Source organism: Xenopus laevis, chromosome 7L (genome assembly GCF_017654675.1).
Source record: "Xenopus laevis strain J_2021 chromosome 7L, Xenopus_laevis_v10.1, whole genome shotgun sequence".
Taxonomy (NCBI): domain Eukaryota; kingdom Metazoa; phylum Chordata; class Amphibia; order Anura; family Pipidae; genus Xenopus; species Xenopus laevis.
In genome coordinates this window covers 54,047,073-54,063,448 of record NC_054383.1, presented here as the reverse complement: position 1 = coordinate 54,063,448, position 16,376 = coordinate 54,047,073, and the positions used below count along the sequence as shown (strand labels likewise).

Sequence of the window (16,376 nt, the reverse complement as noted above, 5' to 3'; positions counted from 1 at the left end):
AAAGCGAAGGTTTTATTAATCTTACCAACAAATAAAATGGGCATATATTAAAAAAATATTAAAAAAAAGTTAGAATTAATACTACAACTTACATTACAATTACAAGCAGAGAATTGCTAACTTCTGAGGATTGTTTTTGTTCCTTGTACTTACTGGTTTGGAGGGCACTTAGGTGTCAATCTTATAATATGGTATTACTTATTGTTACCAGGTCTTGGGAAACCCTATGGTGAATGCAAATAACCCAATGAATCCTGGAGGCAATCCCATGGCATCAGGCATGAACAGCAATAGTGCGGGTATGAATTCTCCACAGTTTGCTGGACAGCAGCAGCAGTTTCCTTCAAAAGGTGGTTCTAGCCAAGCCTATATGCAGCAGAGTATGTACGGACGACCCAATTACCCAGGAGGAGGAGGGTTTGGTGGCAGGTAAGATACAACAAATTGTTTTTCCTTTCTCCTCTAGATGACCGTAATTAATTATAGTTTAGATACTTTCTTATTTTGTTAAGTCTTATAGTAGAATTTTGCACCTGACATTAAAAGGTTTCTTATGTTTTAGGTTAAAACGTGCATAAGATGTTTTTTGAGAATGGTTCTATATTCATTAAGGGGGTTAATTATCAAAAGTTGAGTTTGTGAGGTTTTTCTAACTCAAATGTTGGGAGGGAAACTCTAATTGATCGAGTAATTGGCGAAAAAAACCTAAAATCATGAAGGCAAAAACATCTTCAAATGGTTCAAGGGGCCTCTGCCATTGACTTCTACTTGACCTCTACAGGTTTTAACTGGAGCATTTTTGGATTTGGACTTTTAGCAGCTTCAGGTATATATATATAGGCATAATAATTATTGAAAAATTCAAGTGTTTTTTTTTGTTAATCCCAAAATATTCGAGCTTGTAATGAAGCTATATTTTTCAATAATTATTATGCCTATTATATATATATATATATATATGTCCATAAATAGGTCCATAAATATTTGGACACTCAACTTTTTTCTAATTTTGGTTCTGTACATTACCACAATGAATTTTAGATGAAACAACTAAGATGCAGTTGAGGTGGAGACTTTCAGCTTTAATTCAGTGGGTTGAACAAAAAGATTGCATAAAAATGTGAGGAACTAAAGCCTTTTTTTAACACAATCACTTCATTTCAGGTGCTCAAAAGTAATTGGACAAATTAAAAAACTGAAAATAAAATGTTAATTTCTAATACTTGTTTGAAAACCCTTTGCTGGCAATGACAGCCTGACATCTTGAACTCATGAACATCACCAGATTCTGGGTTTCCTCCTTTTTAATGCTCTGCCAGGCATTTACTGCAGCGACTTTCTGGTGCTGTTGTGAAATGTATGCTCAATTGGGTTCAGATCAGGTGACTGACTTGGCCATTCAAATTCTTTGCTTTAATAAACTCCTGAGTTGCTTTGGCTGTATATTTTGGGTCATTGTCCATCTGTATTATGAAACGCCTCCCAATCAGTTTGACGGCATTAAGCTGGATTTGAGCAGACAGTGTCTCTGAACAGCTCAGAATTCATTCGGCTGCTTCTGTCCTGTATAACTTCATCGCTAGCAGCCATGCAAGCCCAAGCCATCACACTTCCTCCACCATGTTTTATAGATGATGTGGTATGCTTTGGATCATGAGCTGTTCCAAGCCTTTTCCATACTTTTTCTTGTCAGCATTCTGGTAGAGGTTGATCTTGGTTTCCTCTGCCCAAAGAATGTTTTTCCAGAACTGTGCTGGCTTTTTTAGATGTTGTTTAGCAAAGTCCAATCTAGCCTTTCTATTCTTGATGCTTATGAGTGGCTTGCACCTTGTAGTGCACCCTCTGTATTTACTTTTATGCAGTCTTATTTTTATGGTAGACTTGGATATCGATTTCACCAGTGTTCACCAGTGCTTTCTTTCTCAGGATGTACCAAACTGTATATTTTGCCAATCCTAATATTGTAGCAATTTCTCGGATGTGTTTTTTTCTGGTTTTGCAGCTTAAGGATGGTTTGTTTCACCTAAATGGAGAGCTCCTTTGACCACATGTTGTCTGTTCACAGCAAAATCTTCCACATGCAAGCACCCCCTCAAATCAACTCCAGGGCTTTTATCTGCTTCATTGATAATGACATAACGAACGAGTTGCCCACACCTGCTTATGAAATAGCCTTTGAGTCAATTGTCCAGTTGCTTTTAAACCCATGAATTTAAGTGATTGTTAAAAAAGGCTTTAGTTCCTCACATTTATATGCAATCTTTTTGTTCAACCCAATGAATTAAAGCTGAAAGTCTGCAGTTCAACTGAATCTTAGTTGTTTCATTTAAAATTCATTGTGGTAATGTACAGAACCAAAATTAGAAAAAAGTTGTCTCTGTCCAAATATTTATGGACCTAACTGTATATATGCATTTGGTGAAGAATGCTTTATTCATTGGTTGTCAAAGAAGTTTAGTATTTTGAAATGAGAGAAAGAGAGATATTTGTGTGTTTGCGTTATCATGAAGCCTCAGGTCATATATCCACAAAAAATTTTGTCTCCGTAGCTATCCAGGTGGCCCTAACAATCCTTCAGGAATGGGTATTCCCCCTCACACTCGTCAACCTGCAGACTTCACACAGCCAGCAGCTGCTGCAGCCGCTGCTGCAGTTGCTGCTGCTGCTGCCACTGCTACCGCCACTGCAACTGCCACAGTGGCAGCATTGCAGGAAACACAGAATAAAGATATAAACCAGTATGGCCCGGTAAGTCTTATTTGCCATTTGTTCTTTTATTTTGCTTAGGATTGTTGTCAAAGTCATTTGGATTCCATTTTTTTATGAACAGATACACATGATTTTAAAGGGGCAATATTTGCTTATATTCATCTTAAGCCAACAATTATTATTAATTATTATTAAGTATTACATTGAAAATGTGTAATTTATTTTTTTAACAATCAATATTTTATTGTTACCCTTTTTATCTTTCTTCTGAGACTTGTATTTATGGTCAGAATTAGCTGTCTGTAATTGAGCCCCTTCTTTTTCCCCTGCTGCCATAGAATTTTAGATAAGGAGGAGTCATTATTTAGCAACTTTAGGCTAATGTCACACATGGCAGATTCTCAGCCTGTGTATAAACACAGGCCAATAATCTGTCCCAATCTGCTCCAAAAAGGCTTCTTGATGTGCCTGTGCCCAAAGCAGATTTTGGTGTGGAAATTGCATCCAGGCTAACACAATGGGTTAAGGAACAAACAAATAGGTACCGGCACTCAAGGCAATTTCAAACAGGGGGCAAGCCTCTTGCATGTTTATTAGCGTCACAATGTTTCGGTGGTGTCCCCCCTTCGTTAAGTGATCATCACCTGATGGAGGTGGTACGCCCCTGAAATGTTGTGACGCTAATAAACACACAAAGGGCTTGCCCCCTGTTTGAAATTGCCTTGAGTGTCGGTACCTATTTGTTTGTTCCAGTTAGTATTGGCGAAGTGCTGTCTTCCCATGGTCTGTGCACCAGGTGGACAGTACACTTTAGGGCTCGGGTGTGCACGTGATTCTTTTGCTACAGCTACAATGGGTTAAGGCACATCAAAATTCTTTTAGGATCATAAGGCTGTATTCTTGGCCTATATTTATTTGCAGGCCAAAAAAATCCACCATGTGTGTCACTAACCTTAAATACTTCTACTACTGATGAAATAATGTTTTCCTATTCTCAGAATTGCTCTGAAGAACTAAAAAGGGTGGGGATCAAGTGTAAAATTAAAATGGTCTCATTTTCACTATTCTGAGCTGTTTAGTGGAGCAAACAACATGTAGATGTAAAAAAACTACAGGCAGAATTTTCAATACAAGCCCTATTTATTAGGTCGAAGTTGAACACAGCGGTTTGCAGCACCTTAAAGGGGTGAGTAGCATATGCAGCCTTACAACACCATTAGGTGTTGCAACATATACTCTATAGGCAATGCAAATAAGATCCACTTTTCTCAGCATTAGTTGTACAATATTTTGCATGACAGAATGTTTCCCATAAAACTTGGATTAATTGTATGTTATATGATGTAGCCTATAAAAACTGGACTGTTTGGGTACCAAAATGCGACATTTTTTCGCACTGTTCCTGACCCCCCCCCCAGTGGACTGTCTGAGTTCACCCTGTCCTTCTCTGTCTGACACGCATGTCGCATTTTATCTTTTCTCTTTCTTTTGTTGAAGGTGTGTTCCTCTTTCCAGATGGGTCCGGCCCAGGCTTATAACAGCCAGTTTATGAATCAACCTGGCCCACGGTCTGCCATGACTGGAAGCATGAATCCAGCAGGCATGGGCCCAAACATGGCACCTTCCAACATGAGTGGTCCACCTATGGGTATAAATCAGCCTCGTCCTGGCATGAACCCTTTTGGTGCTCATGGCCAGAGAATGCCTCAGCAAAGTTACCCAGGCCCCAGGCCCCAGTCAATGCCTATGCAGGGTATAAAGAGGCCTTATCCAGGAGAGGTGAGCAAAGGAAATGTCATATATTGCAACCATGTAATGTTTTTCATACTGATTTAAATTAGGCAGTGTTGGTTAACTGCATCTGTTTATTAAGGTAATTATTTACAGTTCAAGTGGACTAAACTATGGATTATTAGTTTATAAAGAAATATATATACGTAAACCTTCTATGCTGATTTTTACTTCTGGGAAGGTGAAATTACAGTCAGATTAATGAGAGTTGAGAGTAGTTATAAAAAGGTAATTAGTCCACTGCATTTTACTATTTTCATATTGCATTCATATTGGTGTACATTCATACAAACATATTCTGTACTGTTAATGTATGTTTCTTAAAATTACTACTATTGAAATTGATGATTAATGGTACAGGCTTTATTGTAAAATGATACACAGGGCTCCATCCTTTTTACACTGCAAAATGAAGGGTGTTAGTGAAGACTGCTCCATTTGTAATGGCTGTATTCCACAGTTCTTGTTAACGCAAGTTTTTGTTATGTAAGGGTTAGGCAGTGTGTTTAAACAAATTGTTTGACCTACAAGATGACTTTGTGTTATATTTTAAACAGCCCAATTATGGAAGCCAGCAATATGTACCAAGCAGCCAGTTCCCCAGTCAGCCAGGACAATACCCTAGCCCTAGTCCTGCCAGACCTATGACATCACCCAACTATCCAGGGCAGAGGTTGACTGGGCAGCAGAATACAGGGCAATATCCCCCACCCAGTGTCAACATGGGGCAGTATTACAAGGTAATCACGTTAGCATTGCATTAAAATGTGGATATGTCAAACTTTGCTTTTTTTTTAAGTGTATACATTAGGACTTTTATTCTTTTTTGGTAATTTCATGTAGGCATGTAAATGGGGTAAAAGTTATCTGGCAGCAGATGTGTTTTACTTCCTTACTTGTGTCCGCCTTACTGACAAAAATAGAGATGCTGAGGAGATGGCATAAATGGTATACTCAAACTGATTTAAAAGCAATGTACTGTATGGTAATACTCATTTCTCTCAAAAATAATTAAGCACTGTCTTGCATGCATTTAAGAAATGTAAATAATTTGTCCAGTTTGGTCATAGCCTTTAATTTATACAGCACCTGTATAAGTTATACCTATGCCTCATACTGGTCACATGACCTGAATTTGGAACACATACCCACCTCAAAATGGCTAATAAACTGCCCTTCTCTTCACTTACAGTCGTTCTGTTTTCAATAATAACTTACATGTAGTTTCTTCTACTGCTGTCTGGCTGATTGGCTCTTATAAAGTAAATTCAGATTACTGTGCCCTCAGCTTTTCTAAACTATTGCCCAGACAGCAGAAGTAGTTAAGAAGGAATAATGAATGCTTTATAACATCACAACGTTATTAATTACTGTTTCATGACCCTTGTGGTTGCTAAAATTAAACTGCTTACCATAGTGAAGAAAAGTGCTACTTCTTTCCCAAGCTTGCTAGTGATTTTTTCCCAGACTTGTATTTTCTATTGGAATTAATTGGGTTATGCCTTACAGATTCTGTTAGCGGGTGCTAATGGGCTATTGTGTGTGTATGTAATAAACCCATCAGTATCTGTTTTGATGCAGTATGTTGAATGGTCCAGGACTCGTATTGATGGCTTTAATGCCTTATTTTAGTAGCACAATATTTTGGTCAATTAACTAAAATATATCTCACAATGAGCTGGAAGTCTGATGAATTTGTTGCTTAAAGCCACAGAATTGTAAAAATGCAAAGAGTACAGCACCCTAAATTGAGGGTAGCAGTAACAAGAGACAGTAATGTATTTTCAGTGAAATAGATTCTTTCTTGTAGATTCATTGATATTCTACCAAGCATTAGAATCAGATGACTAATTCATATATATTGAACCTATGCCTTTTCCTGACAGCTTCAGTTCAAATTTTAGGGTTATACACATTGCACATTGGATTTGTTATGATTTTTATGTATGGCACCTGTTATCCAGGATGCTTGGAACTTTCTGTAATTTGGATCACCATGCCCTAAATATACTAAAGAATAATAAACCCAATAATATTGTTTTGCCTCCAATTAGGCTCAATTATATCTTCGTTGGGATCATGTACAATGTACTGTTTTTTTAATAGAGAAAAAAATAAAATGGATTTCAAAAATTTTAATTATTTGATTAAAATGGTGTCTATGGGAGCCAGCCTTTCCGTAATTCAAAGCTTTCTGGATAACAGGTTTTCAGATAATGGATCCTATACCTGTATTGTTTTTTTTTCCTTTTAAAATGTGTGTGCCCCTGCATTCAAGTGATTTATTTATTTGTATTGTATATGTGGTTCAGGCTTATAGTTATGGATAGTTGCTGTATTTCCCCAATGGAGCAATTCTGTATATTTTCTTTTTTTTTTAAACACACAGGTATTTTTGAGGTTTTGTTTTACTATAGCAAGCCATGGGGCATGTCTGTGGATATGTCACAGCATTGCCTACTTGCCATAAGCTTACATGAAACAGTCAACTAAAAGGCATGGATTTTATTTGTTACAATACATTTGTAAAGATTTGATCATATCACAGATTTGTCTTGACTTTACCTCATAATAATATATTATGTTTGCAGTTTTTTAATTCATTATTATTATCTTTTTTAATAGCCAGAGCAGTTTAATGGACAAAATAACTTTTCTGTCCACCTGTCCAGGCATAGGTGGACAGAGGGGGACTAGCTCTTTTCTGCTCCCTACGTAGTTAGGCAGACACACGCCGGGAAACTATGGAAGGGTGGTCTGGGTGGGCAGATTAAGAAAAAATATTCTAACCAAGTACTAAGCAGCGCAGTCGATGGTGCTAAACTTACTAGGAGGCTGCAATAAGGAATAACTATTCCAGCCACTAAGAATTGTCGGTTTGTGGCTTTCTGGAGCTAATTAGGAATGACCATTGCTAATACTGAGCGTCTTGATATTGGCCCAGTTATTTACAACAGTAAAGGGGGAATCTAAATACACCCCACTGAAAAATATATTTACATAGATAGTGGCTGAGAAGTTATCAGCTCACTTCTTTCCCCCAATCTTGTCCACTTATGTGTTTTTAAGTTGTATGTTATTTTATGGATATGATCTAGCTTCATTGAAGTGGATTCTCAATGATGTGTCTTTGTGGCGAAAATGTTTTTAGTGGGACTAATAAAAGTTGAGTTTTAAATTATTTAACACTACGGCACCTGAACTAGTTAACTGGAGGGCTGCAGGAGAGATACAAAGGATACTACGTACTTCTCTTTGCAACTCCTCAATTGATACATTTATTTGTTACATTTTCTTAACTTGCGGGTGCACTGTTACTTTGTATCTACTTATTTGGTTACTCCATTAATAGGCAAAGATTGTTTGTCTCGTAACAAAGTAAACACACCCTTGTCTACAGATTATTATACAGGTATAGGATCCCTTATCCGGAAACCCGATATCCAGAAAGCTCCGAATTACGGATGACTGTCTCCCATAGACTCCATTTTATCCAAATAATCCAAATTTTTAAAAATGATTTCCTTTTTCTCTGTAATAATAAAACAGTAGCATGTACTTGATCCCAAATAAGATATCATTAATCCTTAGTGGAAGCAAAACCAGCCTATTGGGTTTATTTAATGTTTAAATTAATTTCTAGTAGACTTAAAGGGGTTGTTCACCTTCCAAACACTTTTTTCAATTCAGTTGTTTTTAGATTGTTCCCCAGAAATAGAGACTTTTTTCAAATACTTTCCATTATTTATTTTTTAAGTTTTTTCCAAAATCTAAGTGTAAAGTTGAATGTTTGTGTCTGTGGTGTTTGAGTCTGTCAGCTCAGTAATTCAGGTGCAGACTCTGAACTGTTACAATTTTGCAACATTGAGTTGATCCATTTCTCAGCAGCATCTCTGGAGTATTAGCAACAATTGTATCAAGTCTAACAGCTGCCTGTAATGAAACCCAGAGATTCTGCTCAGCAGGGACAAAGATAAGAAATGTATCAACTAAATGTATCCATTTAGAACAGTATACAGGATCGGCGACCCCCCCTCCCAGAGCTGCTTCAGAAGGAGAGAAATGACAATTTACACTTCAATATTAGAAAAACCGTCAAACATAGAAAATAGAAAGTCATTGGAAAAAGTCGTTATTTCTGGTGATCTATCTGAAACCAACTAGTTGTGTGAAGGTGAACAACCCCTTTAAAGTGATACTGACACTAAAAAATGAATTTTAGCATATGAATGTACATTAAATGTTACCTATAGGTCATGTTGATCATTTTTTGCTGAGAGGTTTGTTTTTGTATATAATTGTTAGTTGAAGTTCCTAAGCCTGACACTCTGACTTTGCCAACCTGACTGTCCCATCTCAGCCTGTTAGTTACAGTTTCTAATGCTAACGGACTCCTGCTGCACAAATATGGCAGCCCCCTCATACAGGAACATGGGGGATCAGACAGGTAATGTAAAAACATCATGCGAATACTTTATGGCAAAGTTAGAAGTAGCTTGCAAAGCCAATATTATAATAGATGTAAAAAAAAGTTTAATTTCAGGTGTCAGTATCTCTTTAAGGCATGAAGACCCAAATTACGGAAAGATCCATTATCCTGAAAACCCCAGGTCCCGAGCATTCTGGATAACAGGTCCCATACCTGTACATACATAGCGGACATAGCAGTAGAAATAGATAGCGGAAACAATATTCCCAAGATAGGACAAATTAGGTGCTCACATAGAAACATATATGTTCTAAAGTAACAAAGCGTTTTATCTGTGTAAAAAAACAGGATAATATACTACACATCGCCACACTTCATTGCGTAAAAAATGGCCTAAAAGTTTCACGTTTTTTCTAAGAGTGACTTCCGCCAGAAGCAAGGTAAAATAATGGCAGCAAATCTGGCAATCACAAAGCATAAAATTACACACACCTTGATAAATTCACCATTTATTTTACACAGCTTTGTACACTGTATTTTCATTTTTTTACACAGTGTAATATATATGTCCCTATATGTTCATATAGTAGGTAGTAGGTAGTGCAGACGATCCACACGTTTCAAATATATATACATATACAAATGCAGCTTGTTTTGTATTGGTTTAGTGGGGCCGCTTTCTATTTTTATGTATGCCTGTGATGAAATGGATTCTGCTGCAAAAGCAATAGTGTATATTTCTAGGCCATTATATATACTACCATGCTAAATTAATTTAATGTTCTGATTTCAACTTTACTGTATGGAAGCAGAAAAAGGCCAAATCAAAGCTCATAAGAGGGAAGTAGTGTTCACTGTTTGTAGAGTGCTTCTGTTTAGCCTTAGATTGTTGTTTTAGGTAGTGTTTAGTATCCCTCATTACCACTGTTTTAGAAAGTGGTTACACACACTAAGCAGATGTTTTATTAAAGGTCAAGGCAAACTTTTAGTAACATTTTTGATTTTTGAAATAAATATTCTAGGATTTTGGATGGTTATCAATCCATTTTCAGTTATATTGTGTACTCCACAGTCATTTAGCTCATTATTCTCTGTGGGTCTGTTTGCACAGGCATAATTACTAATGCGGAACAAAGCATTTTTTAATGTTTCTATGTTCAGCTTTGTTGTTTGGCCCTGTTGGTACAGGTTTTCAGGGAAAAACAAGATTAATGAACATGTGTTGTGACATATTATGGAACACATAGGTTCACATGGTAAACACATGAACAACAACTGGTGGGTGCATATCATAACTACATTTTCCGTGTATAGTACTTTTTTTTTATGTAACCTGGCATTCCACTTGTAGGTTGTATCCTTGTTCTAGTCCAGTCCTGTTCAAGTATTTTTCATCTAGTGCATCTGTTCCTCAATGTGCAAATGCTTGTGATGCAGGTCATAATAAAATCAATGTCATGTAAAATACATCTGTGGTACCCTGGGTAATGTTGAGGGCAATACAATGTCTTGCACAATGCAAGAAGAATTGTCTTGAGGTAGTTTAACATGCAAAAAAAAGTAAGCAACAACATAATAAAAACCTGACAATGAACTTGAGAAACATTCCATGACATCGAATAAGAGCATTAGGACATTAGACCTTCATCTTAACAACCTTGTTCCACTTCAGTATCTGCTAATGAACATGATCGTGCACAAAGGTTGATGAGTCTAGAAAATATCTCTGCTACAATGTCGGTTATTAAGAATCTAGGTTTGTAGGAGGTTTATTTGATATTGACATGGTTTAAATACTTGAGTACATGATAATATTTATAGTCAACAAACTGTAACTTAAAGGTGACCACGTTTGCATGAAATACAGGGCAAAATGCACAATAAGGTATAAATGTCAAGGTATTAAAAGATGTTTTTTTTTTTTATCCTGCAGCCCTCAAGACCAGGACCGGTTGGAAACTATCCCCTTTCTCCAGTCCCAGGGAACCCCACTCCCCCTATAACTCCTGGGAGCAATATTCCTCCTTATCTGTCTCCCAGTCAAGATGTCAAGCCTCCGTTTCCTCCGGACATTAAACCTAACTTAAACACGTTACCTCAACCTCCAAGTAAGAAGCTGATGATCAACGTTATTTAATTAGGGGATACTATTAGCATTTCTGCAAAAGAGGCCTGGAGCACACATTACAATGATAGACTATTGGGGGTTTTTGTATGTTTTTGTTTTTAGCATACCCTGAAAGTAAGTCGAGTGATGTTTGTGGATTGCTGGCAGCAATTTTTTTTATGTTTAAACTGTCTTGCCACAGTCTCAAACAGAATTTAAACAATTAAAAGGGAACTAAAGTCTAAAATAAAATAATGCTAGAAATGCTGTATTTTGTACACTAAACTTAAAGGGATACTGTCATGGAAAAACATGTTTTTTACAAAATGTATCAGTTAATAGTGCTACTACAGCAGAATCCTGCATTGAAATCCGTTTTTCAAAACAAGAAATGGATTTTTTTATATCTAATTTTAAAATTTGCTATGGGGCTAGACATTTTGACATTTCCCAGCTGCCCTCAGGTCATGTGACTTGTGCTCTGATAAACTTCAGTCACACTTTACTGCTGCACTGCAAGTTGGAGTGATGTCATTACCCCTCCCTCCTACAAGCTGTTGTAATGTAAATGGGGCCTTGTCTGCTGAGCCTGTCAATTGAACAATAGGCAGGTATCAAGATAAGCTCTCACTGACACCACTTCAGAAGGACTGAAATAAGATAGTCCTGTGATCACTGCCCCCACTTACGTTTCAAAAAAAAAATAAAAAAAAAATGATAAAATAAGGAGGACATACTTGAAAACCAGGAAAACTTAGGAGGAAGTCTAGGAAGGGTTAAAATAGTTCAGGAGAAAGGAGGCAGTAAGTAGTTAATGAAAAAAGAAGTATTGCAGGCAGGAAAGGAGCAAGGTCTGTGTGAGGTGGATAGCAGAGGGGACTCACAGCTCCTTTACCACATCTAGTAACCAGTAAAACAAACTAGGAAGGCAGCAAGGAGAGAAAGTTCCCCCCTCCAAAGGAATGCAGAGAACAAACTTACAGAACGGCAGGAGCTTTGATAGTGTCTGTGGGAGGAGGGGCTGCTAGTGCAGCTGTAGAGCAGGCAGAACGTAGGAAAGTGAAAGTAATTGCTTCCCTGCAAACCATGTGACCGCTCTCCTCCAAACATCACACGCATGGGCAGAGAGGGGAGGGGGAGTGTACAGCTGGATTCTCATGTTGTAGTGCGACCTGGCTTTTCATTACAGAGTGGTTGCCTCCAAGCACACAGGTAATGCTGTGCCTGCTGTTAGAGCAGCACAGGGTGAATGTGTAATGAGCAGAAATGGAAGCCCCCATGACAAAATACAAACTAAAATAACTTATGCATGGATTTGTGGATTAACATTTTATTTGCCAGACAGTGTTTATGGATGTGTGTTTTTTATAAAAATGCAAAAAAAAAAAAGTTTAAAATGACGACAGATTCCCTTTAAACATGAACTTACTGCACCAGAAGCCTAATTAAACAAATTATTTATGCTTTCAAAGTTGGCCACAGGGGGTTACCATCTTGTAACTTTGTGAAACATCTTTGCAAGACTAAGACCATGCACATGCTCAGTGTGGTCTGGGCTGCAGGTTAGGGATTGTCATAAATTATCAAAACAGCACAAATCAAATAAAATCTGCCATAGAAGCAGATACGGCAAGACTGATTAATAATCAGAATATGCAGACTACACTGGGTCCTGTGTTGTCATGTAAACTAATATGGATTTTATAGTTTTTGTACTGTTTAGTACACACTTGAGGCACACTTACAGCCCACCGTGCAGCAGGATCCACGAGACAGGTTTGTAGGTTAAAATCCAAATTTATTTAGATAATTCGATAAAATCATTACATGAAAGTATCTTCGTTTGAGCAGGCAGGGGAGCGCAAGGCTTGACGCATTTTGTGACTCTGCTGGTCACTTTTTCAGACTGAGGAAGTGACCAGCATAGTCACAAAACGCATCAAGCCTTACGCTCCCCTGCCTGCTCAAACGAAGATACTTTCGTGAAATGATTTTATCGAATTATCTAAATAAATTTGAATTTTAACCTACAAACCTGTCTCGTGGATCCATGATGCCTGGTGGGCTGTAAGTGTGCCTCAAGGATTTTTCGTAATATACCACATGACCAGTGTGGAATAGCCATTACCAACAGCAGTTGATTATTCACCATTTTTGTCTCCTGGTCACAAACTTCCGTGTAGCGTGTCTCTTTATTACAAAATTTCTCCAACTCTCCAGAACCAGTGGCTCCAAAAAAAAATAAAATCATCCAAATGTTTAAATCTGGCTCCATGATCTTTGTCCCTGCAGCTGGATTTGGAAAGTAAAGAGGACGTAAAGGCAAAAATAAAAAAACAATTTTTACTCTATTTACTGAAAAAGAAACCTATCCCCAATATACTTCAATTAAAAAATTGGTGCAGTTTTTATAAGAAACCTGACAGTATGCAATGAAATCCATCCTTCATTTACTTGCTCTGACTGCTGCAGATATGAATCTCTACATGGTCGCCGGCTACAGGGAAACAAACAAAGCTGTTCAAATTCTGGGAAGTCCCTCCCCCTTGCTGATTGATAGTATGATTCTTTCCCTGCAGAGCATTTAGGGGTGAAGTTTCCTATCTGTAGCAGTCAGAGCAAGTAAATGAAGGGAGAATTTCACTGCATACAGTCAGGTTTCTTATAAAAAATGTAGAATTTTTTTAATTAAAGTATATTGGAGATAGATTTATTTTTCATTAAAGAAAGTAAAAATGGGATTTTATTTTTTTGCCCTTACATCCCCTTTAATATATATTGTATTTATATGTTTTTCCTTAAAATAACCAGTGTTTCCTGGCTAGAATATATTTATTCAGATGAGTTGGAGATTTCACACTGCTACCTTTTTAGACTGATGTTTCATTTACAGGTATGGGACCTGTTATCCTTAATTTGGATCTCCATAATTTAAGTCTACTAAAAATCATTTAAACATTTTATTGTATGATAAGCCATTTATGGGGCCTGGTTTCTGGCGATGACTTGGTCAGATATCATTTATATAGCCTGAAAGTTGGCCTGTGGATACAGTCCTGCCTGGATGGCCCCCACAAGTCCCTCTATTTCATCATATTATGCTATATAATTACTGCTTTTAGTTGATCACTTTTCACATTGTTGCACTGCAGATGTTAAAGGGAAAGTTCACGCTTTCTCTCCTTCTTCGATCTCAGCCAGCCACACAGATGAGCTACGCCTTACCTTCCCAGTCAGAGATGGCGTGGTGCTTGAGCCCTTCCGGCTAGAGCATAATCTGGCAGTCAGCAACCATGTGTTTCATCTACGGCCAACTGTACATCAGACTCTAATGTGGAGGTAGGTGCTGTCTAATATATATATATGAGGCTGTGAGGCAATGAGGCTGTGACCACAAAATACATATAGATAAATACAAGAGTCGTCTGCACTCAACCTATTATCAATATATTTAAGACAGAGACATTTTGTGCATACTGCTACTGAAAAATGCCTTACCCTTTAAACAAAACAGGGATTGTTTGTTCATATATTGCAATATATTTAAGCTGGCCAACTACGTCAAAGTCATCCCATATCTGGCCAGTCCTATGCTCAATTTTCATCCGATTCATTAAGAATTCTATTGCTTCATTATACATTTTATAAAGGGACCAAGTTTTGCCTGCAACTTACTAGCTGCTTTCAAAGTAAAATGTATAATGAAGCAATAGAATATATATATATATATATATATATCTATATAAATATATAGATGTAGATGGGTGCACACCAGGAACGTTTAAGACAAGGTTGCTTTAAAAAATTACTTGGGGTCTTGATAATCTGAGAAGGAGACCGAAACGTTGGCCTGTTTTTAAGTATTTCAGTAAAGTATGTTTAATTTTTAAAGTAACCTTGTCTTAAACGTTCCTGGTGTGCACCCATCTACATCTATACATTTATCTACTTTATTACGGGTAGCACCTGGGTTATTTGCCACTTTTTGGAGTGCGGAGAAAACACATTGACTATCTATCTATATATCTATATATATATATATCTATATATATATATATCTATATCTATATATATATATATCTATATCTATATCTATATATATATATATCTATATATATATCTATATATATATATCTATATCTATATATATATATCTATATATATATCTATATATATATATATATATATATATATATATATATCTATATATATATATCAAAACAGGGGGGTTGTGGGAGCACTCTAAAGGCTTTAAAGTATATATATATATAAGTATAATAAATGCTATTGCATATGTACCCAAACAGGGGTTATTTTGTTACAAAGTTATGATCATAAAATTGATAAGCCACCATACCACGTCAAGGTAAACCCCGAATGGCGGTCCCTAACTTGTTTTATATTTTATGTGCATTTTAGCATTACCTGTAATCAATGTCCATTGAACGCTGTTTTTTCACTAAGGGCTAAATCCTCCCCAGCCAGCTATCAGGCTTTTAAAGGAGAGATATTCCCAAAACAAACTCAGTGAAAAAACAGCGTTCAACGGACATTGATTACAGGTAATGCTAAAATGCACATAAAATATAAAACAAGTTAGGGACTGCCATTCGGGGTTTACCTTGACGTGGTATGGTGGCTTATCAATTTTATGATCATAACTTTGTAACAAAATAACCCCTGTTTTGGGTACATATGCAATAGCATTTATTATACTTATATATATACTTTAAAGCCTTTAGAGTGCTCCCACAACCCCCCTGTTTTGATATTGTATATTTAGCCAGGAGCTGTGGCATAGCTTCAGTGGTTGTAGCACCCCATACCCCCCCTTTAAACTAGTGGTGATCCTATGCTTTTAAAATTGGGCGTTTCTTTTGGGAATATCTCTCCTTTAAAAGCCTGATTGCTGGCTGGGGAGGATTTAGCCCTCAGTGAAAAAACAGCGTTCAACGGACATTGATTACAGGTAATGCTAAAATGCACATAAAATATAAAACAAGTTAGGGACCGCCATTCGGGGTTTACCTTGACGTGGTATGGTGGCTTATCAATTTTATGATCATAACTTTGTAACAAAATAACCCCTGTTTTGGGTACATATGCAATAGCATTTATTATACTTATATATATACTTTAAAGCCTTTAGAGTGCTCCCACAACCCCCCTGTTTTGATATTGTATATATATATATATATATATATATATATATATGAGATATATGAGATATATATAGTCAACTACAAGAGTTGAATGAGCACAACTTTCCCTTGTTTTTTATATAGAGATATATATATATAAACACTTTTGAGGGGATGCCAGCACTCGCGATAAAAGGTG

At 36.9% G+C, this 16,376-nt stretch overlaps 1 protein-coding gene across 18 annotated transcripts in view; it reads left to right on the top strand.

Moving 5' to 3' along the window:
- The window catches only part of LOC108703993 (zinc finger MIZ domain-containing protein 1), a 316,532-nt gene that overhangs the window by 253,111 nt on the left and 47,045 nt on the right, over positions 1 to 16,376 (top strand). For 15 of the 18 annotated variants that reach the window (XM_041568968.1, XM_018240327.2, XM_041568972.1 and 12 more), the window contains 6 exons: positions 212 to 429; positions 2,550 to 2,748; positions 4,207 to 4,488; positions 5,058 to 5,240; positions 10,863 to 11,037; positions 14,189 to 14,375. In XM_041568968.1, coding sequence (XP_041424902.1) covers positions 212 to 429; positions 2,550 to 2,748; positions 4,207 to 4,488; positions 5,058 to 5,240; positions 10,863 to 11,037; positions 14,189 to 14,375 — 1,244 coding nt within the window. The remainder of the gene's footprint in view (positions 1 to 211; positions 430 to 2,549; positions 2,749 to 4,206; positions 4,489 to 5,057; positions 5,241 to 10,862; positions 11,038 to 14,188; positions 14,376 to 16,376) is intronic. The other 3 variants (XM_041568977.1, XM_041568973.1, XM_041568974.1) reach the window with 3 other exon arrangements.